This window comes from Oncorhynchus mykiss, chromosome 18 (assembly GCF_057628025.1).
Source record: "Oncorhynchus mykiss isolate SJ-2025 chromosome 18, ASM5762802v1, whole genome shotgun sequence".
NCBI classification, from domain to species: domain Eukaryota; kingdom Metazoa; phylum Chordata; class Actinopteri; order Salmoniformes; family Salmonidae; genus Oncorhynchus; species Oncorhynchus mykiss.
The window spans coordinates 31249200-31272187 of NC_143039.1; the positions used below are offsets into that span (position 1 = coordinate 31249200).

Genomic DNA, 22988 nt, shown 5'->3' on the forward strand with positions numbered 1-22988 from the left:
TTTGACCTCTGTCATTGCCAACAAAGGGTATATAACAAAGTATTGAGATAAACTTTTGTTATTGACCAAATACTTATTTTCCACCATAATTTGCAAATAAATTCATTAAAAATCCTACAATGTGATTTTCTGTTTTTTTTTCTCATTTTTTCTGTCATAGTTGAAGTGTACCTATGATGACAATTACAGGCCTCTCTCATCTTTTTAAGTGGGAGAACTTACAGAATTGGTGGCTGACTAAATACTTTTTTGCCCCACTGTATACTAACGACCTTCCCTATGCCTTAGCTGAAACTCAAACTACTATATTTGCAGACGATACTACAATTTATGCAGCAAGACAATCGGTTCAACAGGTACAGCAAGCTTTACAAGGAGATTTGGAGAATATCAGGGAGTGGGTTTGCCAAAACAAACTTGTTTTAAACACAAAGAAAACCAAAGTTATGTTGGTCTGTTCCACTAGGAAAAGGCCAAAACAGCAATGGATACAATTAAGTATGGGAGGAGTACAAATTGAAGAAGTGTCAGAAACCAAACTATTGGGAGTGCAGCTAGACAACTGCTTATCATGGTCGCCTGAAATAACTCATCTATGTAAAAAAAAACAGAATTCATAATTAAAACAGAATTCATAATCAGAAGGATAGCTAAATATTTACCAGGAAAAATTATTCAGCAAATAACACAAGCATTAATTGAGAGGCAGGTGAACTACTGTTCGGTGGTCTGGGGAAATGCATCATCAAGTGAAGTTAGGAGGCTGCAGAATGCACAGAATAAAGCAGCCAGGATTGTTTTAAGGTGGAGATATGGTTCTTCTGTTGCAGTCATGCGCAATGTTCTTGGTTGGTCATCGATCAATAAGATAATTGAAAGGAACATGCTTATTTTATTTCATAATATACAGAATTTAAAACGGCCAAGTTCTATTCACAACGGTATTCAGTTGGTAAGAGACAGACATTCCGTAAATACTAGGAATAGATTGTCCACCATCTATGCGTTGTCCAGACAGAAAATAGAAATAGGCAAAAGAACATTTCGATTTAGAGCAATAAAGAAATGGAATAAATTAACTGAGCAAACCAGAAACCTTTCAATATATAAATGTAAACATTATTTTAAAACGATTTAAATATAATACATAGAAATGTTGTGGGACTATAGTAGATGAAGAATCAATATTTTTAGATTGAGTATTTATTGGATCATTATGTTAGTATATTATGTATGTTTGTAATAGTGTGTTATATGTTAAAGTGTGTTTGTATTATGAATTGTATTTTAATGTTTAAGGACTCTTGGAAGATTAGTCCCAATGGGGACTAAAAGAGATCCAAATAAAAACAAAATCGGGGAGGTGACCAAGAACCTGATGGTCACTCTGACAGAGCTGCAGAGTTCCTCTGTGGAGATTGGATAACCTTCCACAAGGACAACCATCTCTGCAGCACTCAACAATCAGGACTTTATGTTAGAGTGGCCAGACGGAAGCCACTCCTCAGTTAAAGGCACATGACAGCCCACTTGGAGTTTGCCAAAAGGCACCTAAAAGACTCTCAAGACCATGAGAAAGAAGATTATCTGGATTGATGAAACCAAGATTGAACTCTTTGGCCTAAATGCCAAGAGTCACGTCTGAAGGAAACCTGGCACCATCCCTACGGTGAAGCATGGTGGTGGCAGCATCGTGCTGTGGGGATGTTATTCAGTGGCAGAGACTGGGAGACTAGTCAGGATTGAGGGAAAGATGAACGGAGTGAACTACAGAGAGATTCTTGATGAAAACCTTCTCCAGAGCGTTCAGACTGGGGCGAAGGTTCACCTTCCAACAGGACAATGACTCTAAGCACACAGCCAAGACAACGCAGGAGTGGCTTGGAGACAAGTCTCTGAATGTCCTAGAGTGGCCCACCTAAAGCCTGGACTTGAACCCGATCGAACATCTCTGGAGAGACCTGAAAATAGCAGTGCAGCGACACTTCCCATCTAACCTGACAGAGCTTGAGAGGATCTGCAGAGAAGAATGGGAGAAACTCCCCAAATACAGGTTTGCCAAGCTTGTAGCATCATACCTAAGAAGACTCAAGGCTGTAATCGCTGCCCAAGGTGCTTCAACAAAGTACTAAGCTTATGTAAATGTGGTATTTCAGTTTTGTATTTTTTATAAATGTGCAAACATTTGAAAAAATCTGTTTTTGCTTTATCATTATGGGGTATTGTGGGTAGATTGAATCCAATTTCGAATAAGGCAACAACATTACAAAATGTGGAAAAGTGAAGGGGTCTGAATATTTTCCGAATGCATCGTACATATAGCCTCCTCCCATTTGCACTGGACTCTAAGTGCATCGTCAAGTCAACCAATCCCTCTAATCTCAATTCCAACCCTCAGATATTGACAGACTAACCCATCTTTCCCACTACGTTATCATTTTACTATTTATTTTAGCAATACATGTCATTCTATTTCACGTTGACGTCTTATGAGGGTCTTGAACCTCTCTATTTGTCCTAAAAGTAAATACTTTAACTAAGAGTATAATCATATTCTCCATGGATTGATCTTAGTTTTTTAGATCTCCAAACAGTGCTGTTTCTACAGCCATCTGAACACACACATTTTTGACTCAACAGACATTCCTGGATCTGACTCCAAAAGTGAGCCGCCAAAGAGATCACAGTACCAAAGAGATCATCTATTGGTCACGTTTCTTCGTTGCAGTGTGCACAGGCCTCACCCCATATATTGAGCATTCTTTTTGTGGCGAGAACATTATATGATCGTTTCAATTGAAAAGAAGGGATTGATGCGTCAATTTTTGTATAACAGTTCATAAACCCGGTGCCATGGTATTGAGACATCGAACATCTCTTCCCAATTATCTGGAATTGTATTCCTGAATAGTTGTCAAACCTCTCGTTTTGAAGTGCACATGATATATTTGACCGTTTATACTAGTCATTTTAAGCCATGCATGGTTTTTGATTGACGGCAGACAAACTAATTAATTCCTTTCTCTTTTGAGTAATTGCCCGACATTTTTTTTGTGGCAGAGCTGTGATGAGTTGGTTAAACTTTGGTATTGATCATACATCCCCATACTCCTTTGTTAATTGCTCGTTTCTCAACATTTTACTGTCCTTATTCTCAATGTCATTCATAAACACGATACCTTTCTTATCATTTTTTTTGTACAATAAAATAGTTATTTCCTTTATCAGTACGTTGTAGTTTAGACGTACTATTTGCTGTCGTATTTGTTCAGACTCTTCTGAAGGATGAAATTGGAATTGTAACCATCTCTGCATGGCTTCATTTCAAACGGATGAGACTTTAAACAGGGTTCCATTGTCAATCCACTGGGAAAGGTTGGTTTTAATCTACATAGCGGCAAAGAGACCACTTTTGAGCGTGAATGTGCTTCTCTTAGTAGCCTGCTGGAAAACCCGTTTGGATTTAGATATCATTTTGGTATAATGGAGGCTTTAAGTAAGAGGTTTAATGTCTTAATATTTCATAGTTTTAACCCTCCAAACTCACGTTCGTTATACAAATATGCCTGTTTAACATTCTCTGACTTAAGGACAAAAATAAAAAATAAATTCTCACGAGTCGGCTTTTATTCTCCAGAATAACATAACAAAATGTGGAAAAGGTCAAGGGGTCTGAATAGTTTCCGGGTTGTTGTACATTACTTTTATCCATCTTATGAGAGATTCTCAAAAGCTGAAGAAAATCTAGGCACTTATAAACTGATTCTAGATCTGCTGTATCGAGGCTGTCTCAAAATCTGCTATAAAGATTACAGGTTTCCCTGTAGTATAGTCTAATGTTGTCTCCTATATATCATCATTTTAAGAATCCCGTCTGATCGTGAAGGATAATGTCCAGTAGGACCTTTTTAATTCTAGAGAGATCAGTCCCTCTTTTTGTGTGTCCGATAGTTTGCCATTTACAGGAAATACGAGTAATTAAAACATGGTAGTAGTGGAGCTCTCAGCAGATATATCTCTATTGGAATGCCATCGAGACCAGGGGTTTTCCCCGTCTGAAGGAATCATTTGCCAACCGTAGTTCGTCCTGTGTAAATAGGCCACCACAAGATATTTTTAGTGTCGCAGATAGTTTAAGATAATTTTTTGGGGAGAAGGGTTTCACAAAACTCATCGTTAATTGAGATTGTAAGAACTTGACAAGAGAACCTTTGTTTAAAATGTTTTATTTAGGCCTCCCGAGTGGCGCAGAGGTTTAAGGCACTGCTGTCACGTTCTGACCATCGTTCGTGTGTGTTTTCCTTGTTTTAGTGTTGGTCAGGACGTGAGCTGGGTGGGCATTCTATGTTGGATGTCTTGTTTGTCTATTTCTATGTCTGGCCTGATATGGTTCTCAATCAGAGGCAGGTGTTAGTCATTGTCTCTGATTGGGAGCCATATTTAGGTAGCCTGGGTTTCACTGTGTGTTTGTGGGTGATTGTCCTTATTCTGTGTTTATGTGCATGAGTATTAGGCTGTTTCGGTTTTCGTTACGTTTATTGTTTTGTAGTGTTTGTATTTAGATTCATGTTGCTTCAGTTTAATAAACATGGATCGCAATCTACACGCCACATTTTGGTCTGACTCTTCTACCGAAGAAAGCCGTTACAACTGCATTGCATCGGGTTCATTTCCCGGGCTGTGCCACAACCGGCCGTGGCTGGGAGTCACATAGGACGGCGCACAATTGGTATTGTCCTGGTTAGGGGAGGGTTTGGCCGATGGGGCTTTACTTGGCTCATCGTGCTCTAGCGACTCCTTGTGGCGGGCCGGGTGCCAGTTGAACAGTGTTTCCTCTGACACATTGGTGCGACTGGCTTCCGGGGTAAGCTGGCGGGTGTTGTGTCGGAGGATGCATGACTCCACTTTCAAAAAATCTCCTTTGGTGAGATAAGGATTTCTCCATTGTTTGTAACAACATTTTGTAGATTATTTTTGGTCGCTATATTGAAGGTTTAAGGAAAACTTGGTGCATTTTTTTTGCCGTTCTCCATCCAATTTGCACACTCTTGGCATTCTCTCAACCAGCTTCACCTGGAATGCCTTTCCAACAGTCTTGAAGGAGTTCCCACATATGCTGAGCACTTGATGGCTGCTTTTCCTTCACTCTGCGGTCCGACTCATCACAAACAATCTCAATTTGGTTGAGGTCAGGGGATTGTGGAGGCCAGGTCATCTGATGCAGCACTCCATCACTCTCCTTCTTGGTCAAATAGCCCTTACACAGCCTGGAGGTGTGTTGGTCATTGTCCTGTTGAAAACAACTGATAGTCCCACTAAGCCCAAACCAGATGGGATGGCGTATCGCTGCAGAATGCTGTGGCAGCCATGCTGGTTAAGTGTGCCTTGAATTCTAAATAAATCACAGACAGTGTCACCAGCAAAACACCCCCACACCATAACACCTCCTCCTCCATGTTTTATGGTGGGAAATACACATGCAGAGATCATCCGTTCATCTACACCGTGTCTCACAAAGACATTGCGGTTGGAACCAAAAATCTCCAATTTGGACTCCAGACCAAAGGACAAATTTCCACCGGTCTAATGTCCATTGCTTGTGTTTCTTGGCCCAAGCAAGTCTCTTCTTATTATTGGTGTCCTTTGCAGCACTTCGACCATGAAGGCCTGATTCACACAGTCTCCTCTGAACAGTTGATGTTGAGATGTGTCTGTTACTTATTTATTTTGGCTGCAATTTCTGAGGCTGGTCTTTAATGAACTTACCCTCTGCAGCAGAAGTAACTCTGGGTCTTCCATTCCTGTGGCAGTCCTCATAAGAGCCAGTTTCCTTATAGCGCTTGATGTTTTGGTGACTGCATTTGAAGAAACTTTTAAAGTTCTTGAAATGTTCCCTAATTGACTGACCTTCGTGTCTTAAAGTAATGATGGACTGTTGTTTCTCTTTGCTTATTTGAGCTGTTCTTGTCATAATATGGATTTGGTATTTTACCAAATAGGGCTATCTTCTGTATACCACCCATATCTTGTCACAACACAACTGATTGGCTCAAACACGTAAAGAAGGAAAGAAATTCCACATATTAACTTTTAATAAGGCACACCTGTTAATTAAAATGCATTCCAGGTGACTACCTCATGAAGCTGGTTCAGAGAATGCCAAGAGTGTGCAAAGCTGTCATCAAGGCAAAGGGTGGCTATTTGAAGAATCTCAAATATAAAATATATTTTGATTTGTTTATCACTTTTTTGGTTACTACAAAATTCCATATGTGTTATTTAATAGTTTCTACAATGTAGAAAATAGTAAAAATAAAGATAAATTCTTGAATGAGTAGGTGCCCTAAAACGTTTGACCGGTAGTGTATATATACTGTATAATGTATTGTAGTCCCCTACCATTACAATATAATTATTTGTATCTTGGAGACTCATGAGATTATCATACATTTTCTCAAAGAAGTTTGGATCGTCATTATTCGGTCCATATATATTTATGAGCCACATCTGTTTATCATCAAGTAGTATATTCAAAGCAATCCATCTTCCTTGAGGATCCATTTTACCGGATTGCACCTCAAGATCTACTGTAGATTGTCTTTCAGTAGGATTATAAGACCTTTTGAATTCCTTAGCCCATGACAGAAATAGATTTCACCATCCTACTCTTTTTTTCCCCCGGCCACTTCATCAAGAAGATATTGAACGAGTTTCCTGTAAACAATAAATATGGTAATCCTTCTCCTTTAGCCATGTGAAAACTGCTCTTCTTTTCCTATAATCAGCCAAACCATTAGAATTATAGCTAGCTGCAATTCAATTCATCAGTTACCACGATGGGTTACATTTTGAGATACTAACCACTATCCTTAATACATGAAATACTTATCCATGCTTACCAGTACCACCAGAATCAATACCTGTCCATTATCCACATAGATGTGCCATGATAGATGCACTGCTATGCAAACTGTAGCTGTGCCATGATAGATGCACTGCTATGCAAACTGTAGCTGTGCCATGATAGATGCACTGCTGTACAAACTGTAGCTGTACCATGATAGATGCACTGCTGTACAAACTGTAGCTGTGCCATGATAGATGCACTGCTGTACAAACTGTAGCTGTACCGTGATAGATGCACTGCTATGCAAACTGTAGCTGTACCGTGATAGATGCACTGCTATACAAACTGTAGCTGTACCATGATAGATGCACTGCTATACAAACTGTAGCTGTACCGTGATAGATGCACTGCTATACAAACTGTAGCTGTACCGTGATAGATGCACTGCTATACAAACTGTAGCTGTACCGTGATAGATGCACTGCTATGCAAACTGTAGCTGTGCCATGATAGATGCACTGCTATGCAAACTGTAGCTGTACCGTGATAGATGCACTGCTATACAAACTGTAGCTGTACCATGATAGATGCACTGCTATACAAACTGTAGCTGTACCGTGATAGATGCACTGCTATACAAACTGTAGCTGTACCATGATAGATGCACTGCTATACAAACTGTAGCTGTACCGTGATAGATGCACTGCTGTACAAACTGTAGCTGTACCGTGATAGATGCACTGCTGTACAAACTGTAGCTGTACCGTGATAGATGCACTGCTATACAAACTGTAGCTGTACCGTGATAGATGCACTGCTATACAAACTGTAGCTGTACCGTGATAGATGCACTGCTATACAAACTGTAGCTGTACCGTGATAGATGCACTGCTGTACAAACTGTAGCTGTACCGTGATAGATGCACTGCTATACAAACTGTAGCTGTACCATGATAGATGCACTGCTATACAAACTGTAGCTGTACCATGATAGATGCACTGCTATACAAACTGTAGCTGTACCGTGATAGATGCACTGCTATACAAACTGTAGCTGTACCGTGATAGATGCACTGCTATACAAACTGTAGCTGTACCGTGATAGATGCACTGCTATGCAAACTGTAGCTGTGCCATGATAGATGCACTGCTATACAAACTGTAGCTGTGCCATGATAGATGCACTGCTGTACAAACTGTAGCTGTACCATGATAGATGCAATGCTGTACAAACTGTAGCTGTACCGTGATAGATGCACTGCTATACAAACTGTAGCTGTACCGTGATAGATGCACTGCTATACAAACTGTAGCTGTACCGTGATAGATGCACTGCTATACAAACTGTAGCTGTACCGTGATAGATGCACTGCTATACAAACTGTAGCTGTACCGTGATAGATGCACTGCTATACAAACTGTAGCTGTACCGTGATAGATGCACTGCTGTACAAACTGTAGCTGTACCATGATAGATGCACTGCTGTACAAACTGTAGCTGTACCGTGATAGATGCACTGCTATGCAAACTGTAGCTGTACCATGATAGATGCACTGCTGTACAAACTGTAGCTGTACCGTGATAGATGCACTGCTGTACAAACTGTAACTGTACCGTGATAGATGCACTGCTATACAAACTGTAGCTGTACCGTGATAGATGCACTGCTATACAAACTGTAGCTGTACCGTGATAGATGCACTGCTGTACAAACTGTAGCTGTACCGTGATAGATGCACTGCTGTACAAACTGTAGCTGTACCGTGATAGATGCACTGCTGTACAAACTGTAACTGTACCGTGATAGATGCACTGCTATACAAACTGTAGCTGTACCGTGATAGATGCACTGCTATACAAACTGTAGCTGTACCGTGATAGATGCACTGCTGTACAAACTGTAGCTGTACCGTGATAGATGCACTGCTATACAAACTGTAGCTGTACCATGATAGATGCACTGCTATGCAAACTGTAACTGTACCGTGATAGATGCACTGCTATACAAACTGTAGCTGTACCGTGATAGATGCACTGCTATGCAAACTGTAGCTGTACCATGATAGATGCACTGCTGTACAAACTGTAGCTGTACCATGATAGATGCACTGCTGTACAAACTGTAGCTGTGCCATGATAGATGCACTGCTATACAAACTGTAGCTGTGCCATGATAGATGCACTGCTATACAAACTGTAGCTGTACCGTGATAGATGCACTGCTGTACAAACTGTAGCTGTACCGTGATAGATGCACTGCTGTACAAACTGTAGCTGTACCGTGATAGATGCACTGCTATACAAACTGTAGCTGTACCGTGATAGATGCACTGCTGTACAAACTGTAGCTGTACCATGATAGATGCACTGCTATACAAACTGTAGCTGTACCGTGATAGATGCACTGCTATACAAACTGTAGCTGTACCGTGATAGATGCACTGCTATACAAACTGTAGCTGTACCGTGATAGATGCACTGCTATACAAACTGTAGCTGTACCGTGATAGATGCACTGCTGTACAAACTGTAGCTGTACCATGATAGATGCACTGCTGTACAAACTGTAGCTGTACCGTGATAGATGCACTGCTATACAAACTGTAGCTGTACCATGATAGATGCACTGCTATGCAAACTGTAACTGTACCGTGATAGATGCACTGCTGTACAAACTGTAGCTGTACCGTGATAGATGCACTGCTATACAAACTGTAGCTGTACCGTGATAGATGCACTGCTGTACAAACTGTAGCTGTACCGTGATAGATGCACTGCTATACAAACTGTAGCTGTACCGTGATAGATGCACTGCTATACAAACTGTAGCTGTACCGTGATAGATGCACTGCTGTACAAACTGTAGCTGTACCGTGATAGATGCACTGCTGTACAAACTGTAGCTGTACCGTGATAGATGCACTGCTATACAAACTGTAGCTGTACCGTGATAGATGCACTGCTATACAAACTGTAGCTCTACCGTGATAGATGCACTGCTGTACAAACTGTAGCTGTACCGTGATAGATGCACTGCTGTACAAACTGTAGCTGTACCGTGATAGATGCACTGCTGTACAAACTGTAGCTGTACCATGATAGATGCACTGCTGTACAAACTGTAGCTGTGCCATGATAGATGCACTGCTATACAAACTGTAGCTGTACCGTGATAGATGCACTGCTATACAAACTGTAGCTGTACCGTGATAGATGCACTGCTATACAAACTGTAGCTGTACCGTGATAGATGCACTGCTATACAAACTGTAGCTGTGCCATGATAGATGCACTGCTGTACAAACTGTAGCTGTACCGTGATAGATGCACTGCTATACAAACTGTAGCTGTACCGTGATAGATGCACTGCTATACAAACTGTAGCTGTACCGTGATAGATGCACTGCTATACAAACTGTAGCTGTACCGTGATAGATGCACTGCTATACAAACTGTAGCTGTACCGTGATAGATGCACTGCTGTACAAACTGTAGCTGTACCGTGATAGATGCACTGCTATACAAACTGTAGCTGTACCGTGATAGATGCACTGCTATACAAACTGTAGCTGTACCGTGATAGATGCACTGCTATACAAACTGTAGCTGTACCGTGATAGATGCACTGCTATACAAACTGTAGCTGTACCGTGATAGATGCACTGCTGTACAAACTGTAGCTGTACCGTGATAGATGCACTGCTATACAAACTGTAGCTGTACCGTGATAGATGCACTGCTATACAAACTGTAGCTGTACCGTGATAGATGCACTGCTATACAAACTGTAGCTGTACCGTGATAGATGCACTGCTATACAAACTGTAGCTGTACCGTGATAGATGCACTGCTATACAAACTGTAGCTGTGCCATGATAGATGCACTGCTATACAAACTGTAGCTGTACCGTGATAGATGCACTGCTGTACAAACTGTAGCTGTACCGTGATAGATGCACTGCTATACAAACTGTAGCTGTACCGTGATAGATGCACTGCTATACAAACTGTAGCTGTACCGTGATAGATGCACTGCTGTACAAACTGTAGCTGTACCATGATAGATGCACTGCTATACAAACTGTAGCTGTATCGTGATAGATGCACTGCTATACAAACTGTAGCTGTACCGTGATAGATGCACTGCTATACAAACTGTAGCTGTACCGTGATAGATGCACTGCTATACAAACTGTAGCTGTACCGTGATAGATGCACTGCTGTACAAACTGTAGCTGTACCATGATAGATGCACTGCTGTACAAACTGTAGCTGTACCGTGATAGATGCACTGCTGTACAAACTGTAGCTGTACCGTGATAGATGCACTGCTGTACAAACTGTAGCTGTACCGTGATAGATGCACTGCTATACAAACTGTAACTGTACCGTGATAGATGCACTGCTATACAAACTGTAGCTGTACCGTGATAGATGCACTGCTATACAAACTGTAGCTGTACCATGATAGATGCACTGCTATGCAAACTGTAGCTGTACCGTGATAGATGCACTGCTATACAAACTGTAGCTGTACCGTGATAGATGCACTGCTATACAAACTGTAGCTGTACCGTGATAGATGCACTGCTATACAAACTGTAGCTGTACCGTGATAGATGCACTGCTATGCAAACTGTAGCTGTACCGTGATAGATGCACTGCTATACAAACTGTAGCTGTACCGTGATAGATGCACTGCTGTACAAACTGTAGCTGTACCGTGATAGATGCACTGCTATACAAACTGTAGCTGTACCGTGATAGATGCACTGCTATACAAACTGTAGCTGTACCGTGATAGATGCACTGCTGTACAAACTGTAGCTGTACCATGATAGATGCACTGCTATACAAACTGTAGCTGTACCGTGATAGATGCACTGCTATACAAACTGTAGCTGTACCGTGATAGATGCACTGCTATACAAACTGTAGCTGTACCGTGATAGATGCACTGCTATACAAACTGTAGCTGTACCATGATAGATGCACTGTTGTACAAACTGTAGCTGTACCGTGATAGATGCACTGCTATACAAACTGTAACTGTACCGTGATAGATGCACTGCTATACAAACTGTAGCTGTACCGTGATAGATGCACTGCTATACAAACTGTAGCTGTACCATGATAGATGCACTGCTATGCAAACTGTAGCTGTACCGTGATAGATGCACTGCTATACAAACTGTAGCTGTACCGTGATAGATGCACTGCTATACAAACTGTAGCTGTACCGTGATAGATGCACTGCTATACAAACTGTAGCTGTACCGTGATAGATGCACTGCTATGCAAACTGTAGCTGTACCGTGATAGATGCACTGCTATACAAACTGTAGCTGTACCGTGATAGATGCACTGCTATACAAACTGTAGCTGTACCGTGATAGATGCACTGCTATACAAACTGTAGCTGTACCGTGATAGATGCACTGCTGTACAAACTGTAGCTGTACCGTGATAGATGCACTGCTATACAAACTGTAGCTGTACCGTGATAGATGCACTGCTATACAAACTGTAGCTGTACCATGATAGATGCACTGCTGTACAAACTGTAGCTGTACCGTGATAGATGCACTGCTATACAAACTGTAGCTGTACCGTGATAGATGCACTGCTATACAAACTGTAGCTGTACCATGATAGATGCACTGCTATGCAAACTGTAGCTGTACCATGATAGATGCACTGCTATACAAACTGTAGCTGTACCATGATAGATGCACTGCTATACAAACTGTAGCTGTACCGTGATAGATGCACTGCTGTACAAACTGTAGCTGTACCGTGATAGATGCACTGCTATGCAAACTGTAGCTGTACCATGATAGATGCACTGCTATGCAAACTGTAGCTGTACCGTGATAGATGCACTGCTATGCAAACTGTAACTCCAGCAGCAGACTAAGTATACCTCCAGTTGTCCACCCCTATACACAGGGATCCTTGGACCCATAAGAAGTTGGGACCCATCTCTTGAAAAGAGCACGAGGTGCCACCCACTTACAACCAATTCAGCAGCGCTAAGCAGTTCTGACCCTTTGTCTCAGTTGTACTACATAACTTTAGTGTTTGTATTGATTTTTTCTGAATACCTTCATTTCTTTCACATTTGACGGGACAGTATGCGTAATAATGTAGCCACTTCCTCCAAAAGGATAGCTACCTTTTGACAAAGCAACCGGCAGTAGAACATTTATATTTAGGGAAGCAGATATTATTTTATGTTATCGCTTGACATTCCATCCCATCCCTATAGCCTCGGTTGTGGGATGCATGCACACACACGCGCCCCCCACACACACATACACATCTCGAACACCTCTCCCCTTCCACTCGTACATTCACCTACAAACACACACACACCACACACACACTCAACTTCAAGCTCTTGCACACGAGTCATCCGACAGACCCTCCACACAGTTGTTCCACCCTCGAGCCCTGCTCAAGAGTAGAGTTGCGCGTACTGCTGTAGCCGTTCAACAGGAGTGCCAAAATGTTCCGGGATGGGTAGATTTTGAGTGTGTAATGTCTAGTCCTGGCTGATGGAGCCCGGAAACCCGCCTCCCCCTCAACACATGCATGCTGGTCCCCAGAGAAGACCCTTCTTCCCCCGGCACTTCTGTGCAGTCAGACCGCTAAGACTTATGCTGCGCCGCCAGGACAACAGTGTTATTCCCCCTTTGTGAATGTCCACGTGCGACCCCAGCCCCTCATGGGTTACTGCAGCCAGTATTGCCATCACTGGTATTACCTGGGAGGAGGTCTCCGCCAGAATTCCCCGGCTAGATATGAGGTCATCAAAGTTCTCTTTGCAGCTTTGAGAATTTCCCTTTATTTTATGCTCACCCATACGGGGCTTAGTTTAACGATTCCGTCCAGCCAAATCGTAGTGACCTAGTAATCGGTATTGTACATGCACCTCCACGGCAGTATAAAAGTCTGGCTATATTTGCTGGGCAGCTTTGTGTATGTGTAGGCCTAGAAAGGAAATCAACATGGCAACCGGGGAAACATAACAATGCACCTACTGTGCGTGCGGGCTACTGATGTGAGGGAAGATGAGGAGGACCGGAAGTAAACTTTGATAGCTTTCTACTTCTATACTTTGATTTTATGTTGCCCAGTTATTGACCTCGCAATAAGCCAGATTCGAGTAACTACATTACATTACATATAATACTTTCAGCATGAAAGTAGACTGATTTGAGAAAACCTCATTCATTTAAACAGTCTTCATTTTTTTTTCCATTTTTTGATTGGCTGACGGGACATGCCTTGCATCTGCTCTTAGCACTGCTCACACTTGGCGAAAATGGCCGATATGAGGCCCAATATAGTAAACATGTTTGAAAATAATTGGGGTGCCATAGAACAGTAGGTTGAAATGGGGACAGAGCTCCATAGTTATACTGTTTGGCGATGAAGGGGTTTGTTCATTTTATTCCCAAATGTTTAAGATGTTCTACCTTGAAGGCAAAACGAATGAAACAACTCTATAAAAAGCTCTCTTTCCTGCTTTCCCTCATTCTTTATTTTCTACTTCTCTACTTCTCTTCTCCTTCATTCTGTCTCTCATGTCTTCCCCTGCAGCCACTAGTTCCACTAAGCTGGAGGATCTGAGCTCCCTGGATGATCAACGGAGTGCTGCTCCCCAGCGAAGCTCCATCAAACAGCCCTGGAACAGCACAGGGGGAAGGGACGCCAAAGGTATGGTAATGTTTGTGTGTGTGTGTGTGTGTGTGTGTATATACGTGCATGCAGGCATTTATGCAGGCATGTGTGTGTGCAGGGCCGGCAGTAGCCTTTTGGGGGCCCTAGGCAATATTTGGTCGGGCCCCCTCACCACTTCACAGGCAAAATCAAATCAAAATCAAATCAAATGTATTTATATAGCCCTTTGTACATCAGCTGATATCTCAAAGTGCTGTACAGAAACCCAGCCTAAAACCCCAAACAGCAAGCAATGCAGGTGTAGAAGCACGGTGGCTAGGAAAAACTCCCTAGAAAGGCCAAAACCTAGGAAGAAACCTAGAGAGGAACCAGGCTATGTGGGGTGGCCAGTCCTCTTCTGGCTGTGCCGGGTGGAGATTATAACAAAACATGGTCAAGATGTTCAAATGTTCATAAATGACCAACATGGTCGAATAATAATAAGGCAGAATAGTTGAAACTGGAGCAGCAGCACAGTCAGGTGGACTGGGGACAGCAAGGAGTCATCATGTCAGGTATTCCTGGGGCATGGTCCTAGGGCTCAGGTCCTCCGAGAGAGAGAAAGAAAGAGAGAATTAGAGAGAGCATATGTGGGATGGCCAGTCCTCTTCAGGCTGTGCCGGGTGGAGATTATAACAGAACATGGCCAAGATGTTCAAATGTTCATAAATGACCAGCATGGTCGAATAATAATAAGGCAGAACAGTTGAAACTGGAGCAGCAGCACAGCCAGGTGGACTGGGGACAGCAAGGAGTCATCATGTCAGGTAGTCCTGGGGCATGGTCCTAGGGCTCAGGTCCTCCGAGAGAGAGAAAGAGAGAAGGAGAGAATTAGAGAACGCACACTTAGATTCACACAGGACACCAAATAGGACAGGAGAAGTACTCCAGATATAACAAACTGACCCTAGCCCCCCGACACATAAACTACTGCAGCATAAATACTGGAGGCTGAGACAGGAGGGGTCAGGAGACACTGTGGCCCACTCCGAGGACACCCCCGGACAGGGCCAAACAGGAAGGATATAACCCCACCCACTTTGCCAAAGCACAGCCCCCACACCACTAGAGGGATATCTTCAACCACCAACTTACCATCCTGAGACAAGGCTGAGTATAGCCCACAAAGACCTCCGCCACGGCACAACCCAAGGGGGGGGGGGGGGGGGGGGCGCCAACCCAGACAGGATGACCACATCAGTGACTCAACCCACTCAGGTGACGCACCCCCTCCAGGGACGGCATAAGAGAGCCCCAGTAAAGCCAGTGACTCAGCCCCTGTAATAGGGTTAGAGGCAGAGAATCTCAGTGGAAAGAGGGGAACCGGCCAGGCAAAGACAGCAAGGGCGGTTCGTTGCTCCAGAGCCTTTCCGTTCACCCTCCCACTCCTGGGCCAGACTACACTCAATCATATGACCCACTGAAGAGATGAGTCTTCAGTAGAGACTTAAAGGTTGAGACCGAGTTTGCGTCTCTGACATGGGTAGGCAGACCGTTCCATAAAAATTGAGCTCTATAGGAGAAAGCCCTGCCTCCAGCTGTTTGCTTAAAAATTCTAGGGACAATTAGGAGGCCTGCGTCTTGTGACCGTAGCGTACGTGTAGGTATGTACGGCAGGACCAAATCAGAGAGATAGGTAGGAGCAAGCCCATGTAATGCTTTGTAGGTTAGCAGTAAAACCTTGAAATCAGCCCTTGCTTTGACAGGAAGCCAGTGTAGGGAGGCTAGCACTGGAGTAATATGATCAAATTTTTTGGTTCTAGCCAGGATTCTAGCAGCCGTATTTAGCACTAACTGAAGTTTATTTAGTGCTTTATCCGGGTAGCCGGAAAGTAGAGCATTGCAGTAGTCTAACCTAGAAGTGACAAAAGCATGGATTAATTTTTCTGCATCATTTTTGGACAGAAAGTTTCTGATTTTTGCAATGTTACGTAGATGGAAAAAAGCTGTCCTTGAAATGGTCTTGATATGTTCTTCAAAAGAGAGATCAGGGTCCAGAGTAACGCCGAGGTCCTTCACAGTTTTATTTGAGATGACTGTAAAACCATTAAGATTAATTGTCAGATTCAACAGAAGATCTCTTTGTTTCTTGGGACCTAGAACAAGCATCTCTGTTTTGTCCGAGTTTAAAAGTAGAAAGTTTGCAGCCATCCACTTCCTTATGTCTGAAACACATTCTTCTAGCAAGGGCAATTTTGGGGCTTCACCATGTTTAATTGAGATGTACAGCTGTGTGTCATCCGCATAGCAGTGAAAGTTAACATTATGTTTTCGAATAACATCCCCAAGAGCTAAAATATATAGTGAAAACAATAGTGGTCCTAAAACGGAACCTTGAGGAACACCGAAATTTACAGTTGATTTGTCAGAGGACAAACCATTCACAGAGACAAACTGATATCTTTCCGACAGATAAGATCTAAACCAGGCCAGAACTTGTCCGTGTAGACCAATTTGGGTTTCCAATCTCTCCAAAAGAATGTGGTGATCGATGGTATCAAAAGCAGCACTAAGGTCTAGGAGCACAAGGACAGATGCAGAGCCTCGGTCCGATGCCATTAAAATGTCATTTACCACCTTCACAAGTGCCGCCTCAGTGCTATGATGGGGTCTAAAACCAGACTGAAGCATTTCGTATACATTGTTTGTCTTCAGGAAGGCAGTGAGTTGTTGCGCAACAGCCTTTTCTAAAATTTTTGAGAGGAATGGAAGATTCGATATAGGCCGATAGTTTTTTATATTTTCTGGGTCAAGGTTTGGCTTTTTCAAGAGAGGCTTTATTACTGCCACTTTTAGTGAGTTTGGTACACATCCGGTGGATAGAGAGCCGTTTATTATGTTCAACATAGGAGGGCCAAGCACAGGAAGCAGCTCTTTCAGTAGTTTAGTTGGAATAGGGTCCAGTATGCAGCTTGAAGGTTTAGAGGCCATGATTATTTTCATCATTGTGTCAAGAGATATAGTACTAAAACACTTGAGCGTCTCTCTTGATCCTAGGTCCTGGCAGAGTCAGACTCAGGACAACTGAGCTTTGAAGGAATACGCAGATTTAAGGAGGAGTCCGTAATTTGCTTTCTAATAATCATAATCTTTTCCTCAAAGAAGTTCATGAATTTATCACTGCTAAAGTGAAAGTCATCCTCTCTTGGGGAATGCTGCTTTTTAGTTAGCTTTGCGACAGTATCAAAAAGGAATTTCGGATTGTTCTTATTTTCCTCAATTAAGTTAGAAAAATAGGATGATCGAGCAGCAGTAAGGGCTCTTCGGTACTGCACAGTACTGTCTTTCCAAGCTAGTCGGAAGACTTCCAGTTTGGTGTGGCGCCATTTCCGTTCCAATTTTCTGGAAGCTTGCTTCAGAGCTCGGGTATTTTCTGTGTACCAGGGAGCTAGTTTCTTATGAGAAATGTTTTTAGTTTTTAGGGGTGCAACTGCATCTAGGGTATTGCGCAAGGTTAAGTTGAGTTCCTCAGTTAGGTGGTTAACTGATTTTTGTCCTCTGGCGTCCTTGGGTAGACAGAGGGAATCTGGAAGGACATCAAGGAATCTTTGTGTTGTCTGTGAATTTATAGCACGACTTTTGATGATCCTTGGTTGGGGTCTGAGCAGATTATTTGTTGCAATTGCAAACGTAATAAAATGGTGGTCCGATAGTCCAGGATTATGAGGAAAAACATTAAGATCCACAACATTTATTCCATGGGACAAAACAAGGTCCAGCGTATGACTGTGACAGTGAGTGGGTCCAGAGACATGTTGGACAAAACCCACTGAGTCGATGATGGCTCCGAAAGCCTTTTGGAGTGGGTCTGTGGACTTTTCCATGTGAATATTAAAGTCACTAAAGATTAGAATATTATCCGCTATGACTACAAGGTCCGATAGGAATTCAGGGAACTCAGTGAGGAACGCTGTATATGGCCCAGGAGGCCTGTAAACAGTAGCTATAAAAAGTGATTGAGTAGGCTGCATAGATTTCATGACTAGAAGCTCAAAAGACGAAAACGTCATTTTTTTTTTGTAAATTGAAATTTGCTATCGTAAATGTTAGCAACACCTCCGCCTTTGCGGGATGCACGGGGGATATGGTCACAAGTGTAACCAGGAGGTGAGGCCTCATTTAACACAGTAAATTCATCAGGCTTAAGCCATGTTTCAGTCAGGCCAATCACATCAAGATTATGATCAGTGATTAGTTCATTGACTATAATTGCCTTTGAAGTAAGGGATCTAACATTAAGTAGCCCTATTTTGAGATGTGAGGTATCATGATCTCTTTCAATAATGACAGGAATGGAGGTGGTCTTTATCCTAGTGAGATTGCTAAGGCGAACACCGCCATGTTTAGTTTTGCCCAACCTAGGTCGAGGCACAGACACGGTCTCAATGGTGATAGCTGAGCTGACTACACTGACTGTGCTAGTGGCAGACTCCACTATGCTGGCAGGCTGGCTAACAGCCTGCTGCCTGGCCTGCACCCTATTTCATTGTGGAGCTAGAGGAGTTAGAGCCCTGTCTATGTTGGTAGATAAAATGAGAGCACCCCTCCAGCTAGGATGGAGTCCGTCACTCCTCAGCAGGTCAGGCTTGGTCCTGTTTGTGGGTGAGTCCCAGAAAGAGGGCCAATTATCTACAAATTCAAACTTTTGGGAGGGGCAGAAAACAGTTTTCAACCAGCGATTGAGTTGTGAGACTCTGCTGTAGAGCTCATCACTCCCCCTAACTGGGAGGGGGCCAGAGACAATTACTCGATGCCGACACATCTTTCTAGCTGATTTACACGCAGAAGCTATGTTGCGCTTGGTGATCTCTGACTGTTTCATCCTAACATCGTTGGTGCCGACGTGGATAACAATATCTCTATACTCTCTACACTCGCCAGTTTTAGCTTTAGCCAGCACCATCTTCAGATTAGCCTTAACGTCGGTAGCCCTGCCCCCCGGTAAACAGTGTATGATCGCTGGATGATTCGTTTTAAGTCTAATACTGCGGGTAATGGAGTCGCCAATGACTAGAGTTTTCAATTTGTCAGAGCTAATGGTGGGAAGCTTCGGCGTCTCAGACCCCAAAACCTTTTAGTGGACCCCCTCTTGACTGAGGAGAGAAAACATTTAAGTACATTTCCTGCAATTCTACACTTTTTTATCATGGGGTGGAGGGAAAAAAGGTGCAGTTTTATAGCTAATTTCCAAAAATGATACACTACATGAAAAAAATTATGTGGACACCTGCTCGTCGAACATCTCATTCCAAAATCATGGGCACTAATAAGGAGTTGGTTCCCCCTTTCCTGCTATAACAGCCTCCACTCTTCTGGGAAGGCTTTCCACTAGATGTTGGAACATTGCTGCGGGGACATGCTTCCATTCAGCCACAAGCATTAGTTAGGTCGGGTACTGATGTTGGGTGATTAGGCCTGGCTCGCACGGGGACAGGAAAACAGGAAAGGGCCTTCCCCGAACTGCACAGAATCGTCTAGAATGTCATTGTATGCTGTAGCGTTGAGATTTTTGCATTCAATGGAACTAAGGGGCCTAGCCCGAACTATGAAAAACAGCCCCAGATCATTATTCCTCCCCCACCAAACTTTACAGTTGGCACTATGCATTCACGCAGGTAGGGTTCTCCTGGCATCTGCTAAACCCAGATTCGTCCATCGGACTGCCAGATGGTGAAGCATGAAGCATCACTCCAGAGAACGCGTTTCCACTGCTCAAGAGTACAATAGCGGCGAGCTTTACACTACTCCAGCCGACACTTGGCATTACGCATGGTGGTGATCTTAGACTTGTGTGCGGCTGCTCGGCCATGGAAACCCATTTAATGAAGCTGCCGACGAACAGTCATTGTCCTGACGTTGCTTCCAGAGGTAGTTTGGAACTCGGTAGTGAGTGTTGCAACCGAGGACAGACGATTTTTAGACGTTTCCAGTTCACAATAACAGCACATACAGTTGACCGGGGAAGCTCTAGCAGGGCAGAAATTTGACGAACTGACTTGTTGGAAAGGTGGCATCCTTTAATGGTGCCAAGTTGAAAGTCACTGAGCTCTTCAGCATGGCCATTCTACTGCCAATGCTTGTCTATGGAGATTGCATGGTGGTGTGCTCGATTTTGTACACCCGTCAGCAGCGGTCAGGGACCCGTGCCCTAGGTACCCGGTTGGCAATTCAGCCATTGTTACTATAAGTTTAGATAGCTGGCTAGACTAACTTACCAATCTAAAAATGTTTTGCTGACATGGGCTAATTGAGTGACTGTCAGTGACTGACATAACAAGATGAAAACTTCTGATGCACAACCAAATTTCGAAATTGCATCTTGAAACCGATTAACTAACCTGCTATTATTGTTGCACTCTTTAAGTCTAGGGGTCCTATGTCTAGTTGCATGGTCTGTAACCTGAATGAATGTGTGCATTTTTGTGAGAAATCAACGTTACCTTACCTTAGGTCCGGGGCCAGCTCTGCCTTGACTCCTTTGGATCGACGAGCCGAAGTGGATTATTATGTTCAGATGGTGACAGGAACAAATATATACAAAAAGGAAAACTACAAACAGGCCTAAATGAAAGACTCAAACCCAAATGAAAGGCCTCATGGCCACCAAACCAACCAGCAGTCTCACGGCTCTCTAAACTGGCACTCTGACTGACGATCATCTTAATTGGCAGTAATTTATGTGCTTATCAAGGCTAAGCTCAGAATCTAAATCCGGTTACTGCCACCTGGGGGATGAAGGTGGATCCTGGATTGTGTGTTTGTCTATGTCCTAACATTAACCTTTACCCCATATCATAACGCGCTCAACAGTAAGTTGAGACCCCGTCTGAGATCCTGCCTTAGTGCATGCAATTATTGTGTTACACCACCATACACAACTATATTATTGTTGAACACCACAATACTCTTTAAAAGGAACAGGAAGTCATGTTAGTAACCCCTGTGTTCTCTCTTTTCTCTTCGTCCAGCGCGCTTCGCTCCCTTCAAATCAGGCGACATCGTGCTGAAGCCGTTGTTGTTTGAGGTTCCTGCCGACGCCATGGATGCACTGTTCCAAGGCCGTGATTGGCTGTTCCATCGGCTAGAGGAGGTCCTAAGGGAGAGTGACACCTGCGAGGGCCGTGGGGCCGTTATCGTGGGCGATGTGGGCTTCGGGAAGACGGCCGTCGTCTCGCGGCTGGTGGCTCTCAGTTGTCATGGAGGTCACATGCAACAGGTCCCCACCCAGAGCCCCTGCACCTCCCCCAAAAGTAAGACAAACGTCCCTTCTCTGGAGGTACTTTGTTTGAAATGATAAACAGGAGGAACCTCTTGATATGCAACATCTCTTTTTTGAGAAAGCTGCCACTTCCCTGTACCCCAGAATGGAAGGATGAATGGTTGGTTACTCATTCAGCGAAGGGTGATTTAAACATTCACATTTTTCATTATGAGTTTGACAATTTTAGAACTAGGCAAGCCAACCCGAAATTGTCTACCTTGGGATCCGTCATACTTTTTCCGAGCCATCATTCTCAAGTAGCAGGGTCCATCAGATATTTTGGTCCTAGCGGATGAGCCACACAAAGATACAGGAATAAAACCTTTGAAAGCTATGACTGATTGTGTGGTGATTGGTGTTACACAAACGCAAGCGTTGCTACGTCAGTAGCTAGGTACAGTACCGCACTTTTCTCCCACCATCCATGGTCGTGAATTCACACCGCATATCATTTTCTCGGGTCCCCATCCAGCAAATTGATATAGTGCACCATATGGCACGCCAGTAATGACATCAAGTAATGACATCATTTAGGTTAAGAGTAGGAATCTGCTTTCATGTGCCTACTCAGGGAAATATATTATAGACAGTGACCTAATTATAGTGCATGATGATAAATGCCTGACAGAGACTGAAGTGATTTGCCATTGTGACTCAGGGCCTTATTTAATTAACATTGTTTACTGGAGATATGTTTAGATCCATTATGGAAACCAGCCCACAATGATGCTTTTAACATGCTCTCTCGTAGTCACAGCACAAGATTTTGTCTTGTTTTTGTCTCGTCATGAGTGCTGGTTTTCAAAAAACTCATTGAATGATTATTATTCTCCTCCAACTTCCATTGAAAAAGTAATGACAGACCACATGTGTGTCTTGCTGTGTCCCTCTTGCAGGTGGGGATAGGGGGACAGACGGAGCCTCCAAACAGCCGCCCCAGCCCAGCACCCCCACCACAGACCCCCAGCCCAGCGAAACAACCTGCCCCGGGACACCAGAGGCACACCGAGACGATGCTGTCAAACGTCTGGCCAGCAAGGTACGTACACACACACACATACATACACAAACACAGACACCTCTGGATCTTTAATCCAATCACACAATTCTGGGTTGTCAATCAAAAACATAATTGCATGTAAGGTGATATACTT

At 43.3% G+C, this 22988-nt stretch overlaps 1 protein-coding gene across 1 annotated transcript in view; it reads left to right on the plus strand.

Moving 5' to 3' along the window:
• Positions 1-22988, plus strand: part of LOC110495854 (protein TANC1) — a 67322-nt gene that overhangs the window by 25959 nt on the left and 18375 nt on the right. Inside the window, exons 8-10 of the mRNA XM_090208116.1 lie at positions 14454-14570; positions 21542-21823; positions 22731-22873. Of these exons, the coding sequence (XP_090064242.1) occupies positions 14454-14570; positions 21542-21823; positions 22731-22873 (542 nt within the window). The remainder of the gene's footprint in view (positions 1-14453; positions 14571-21541; positions 21824-22730; positions 22874-22988) is intronic.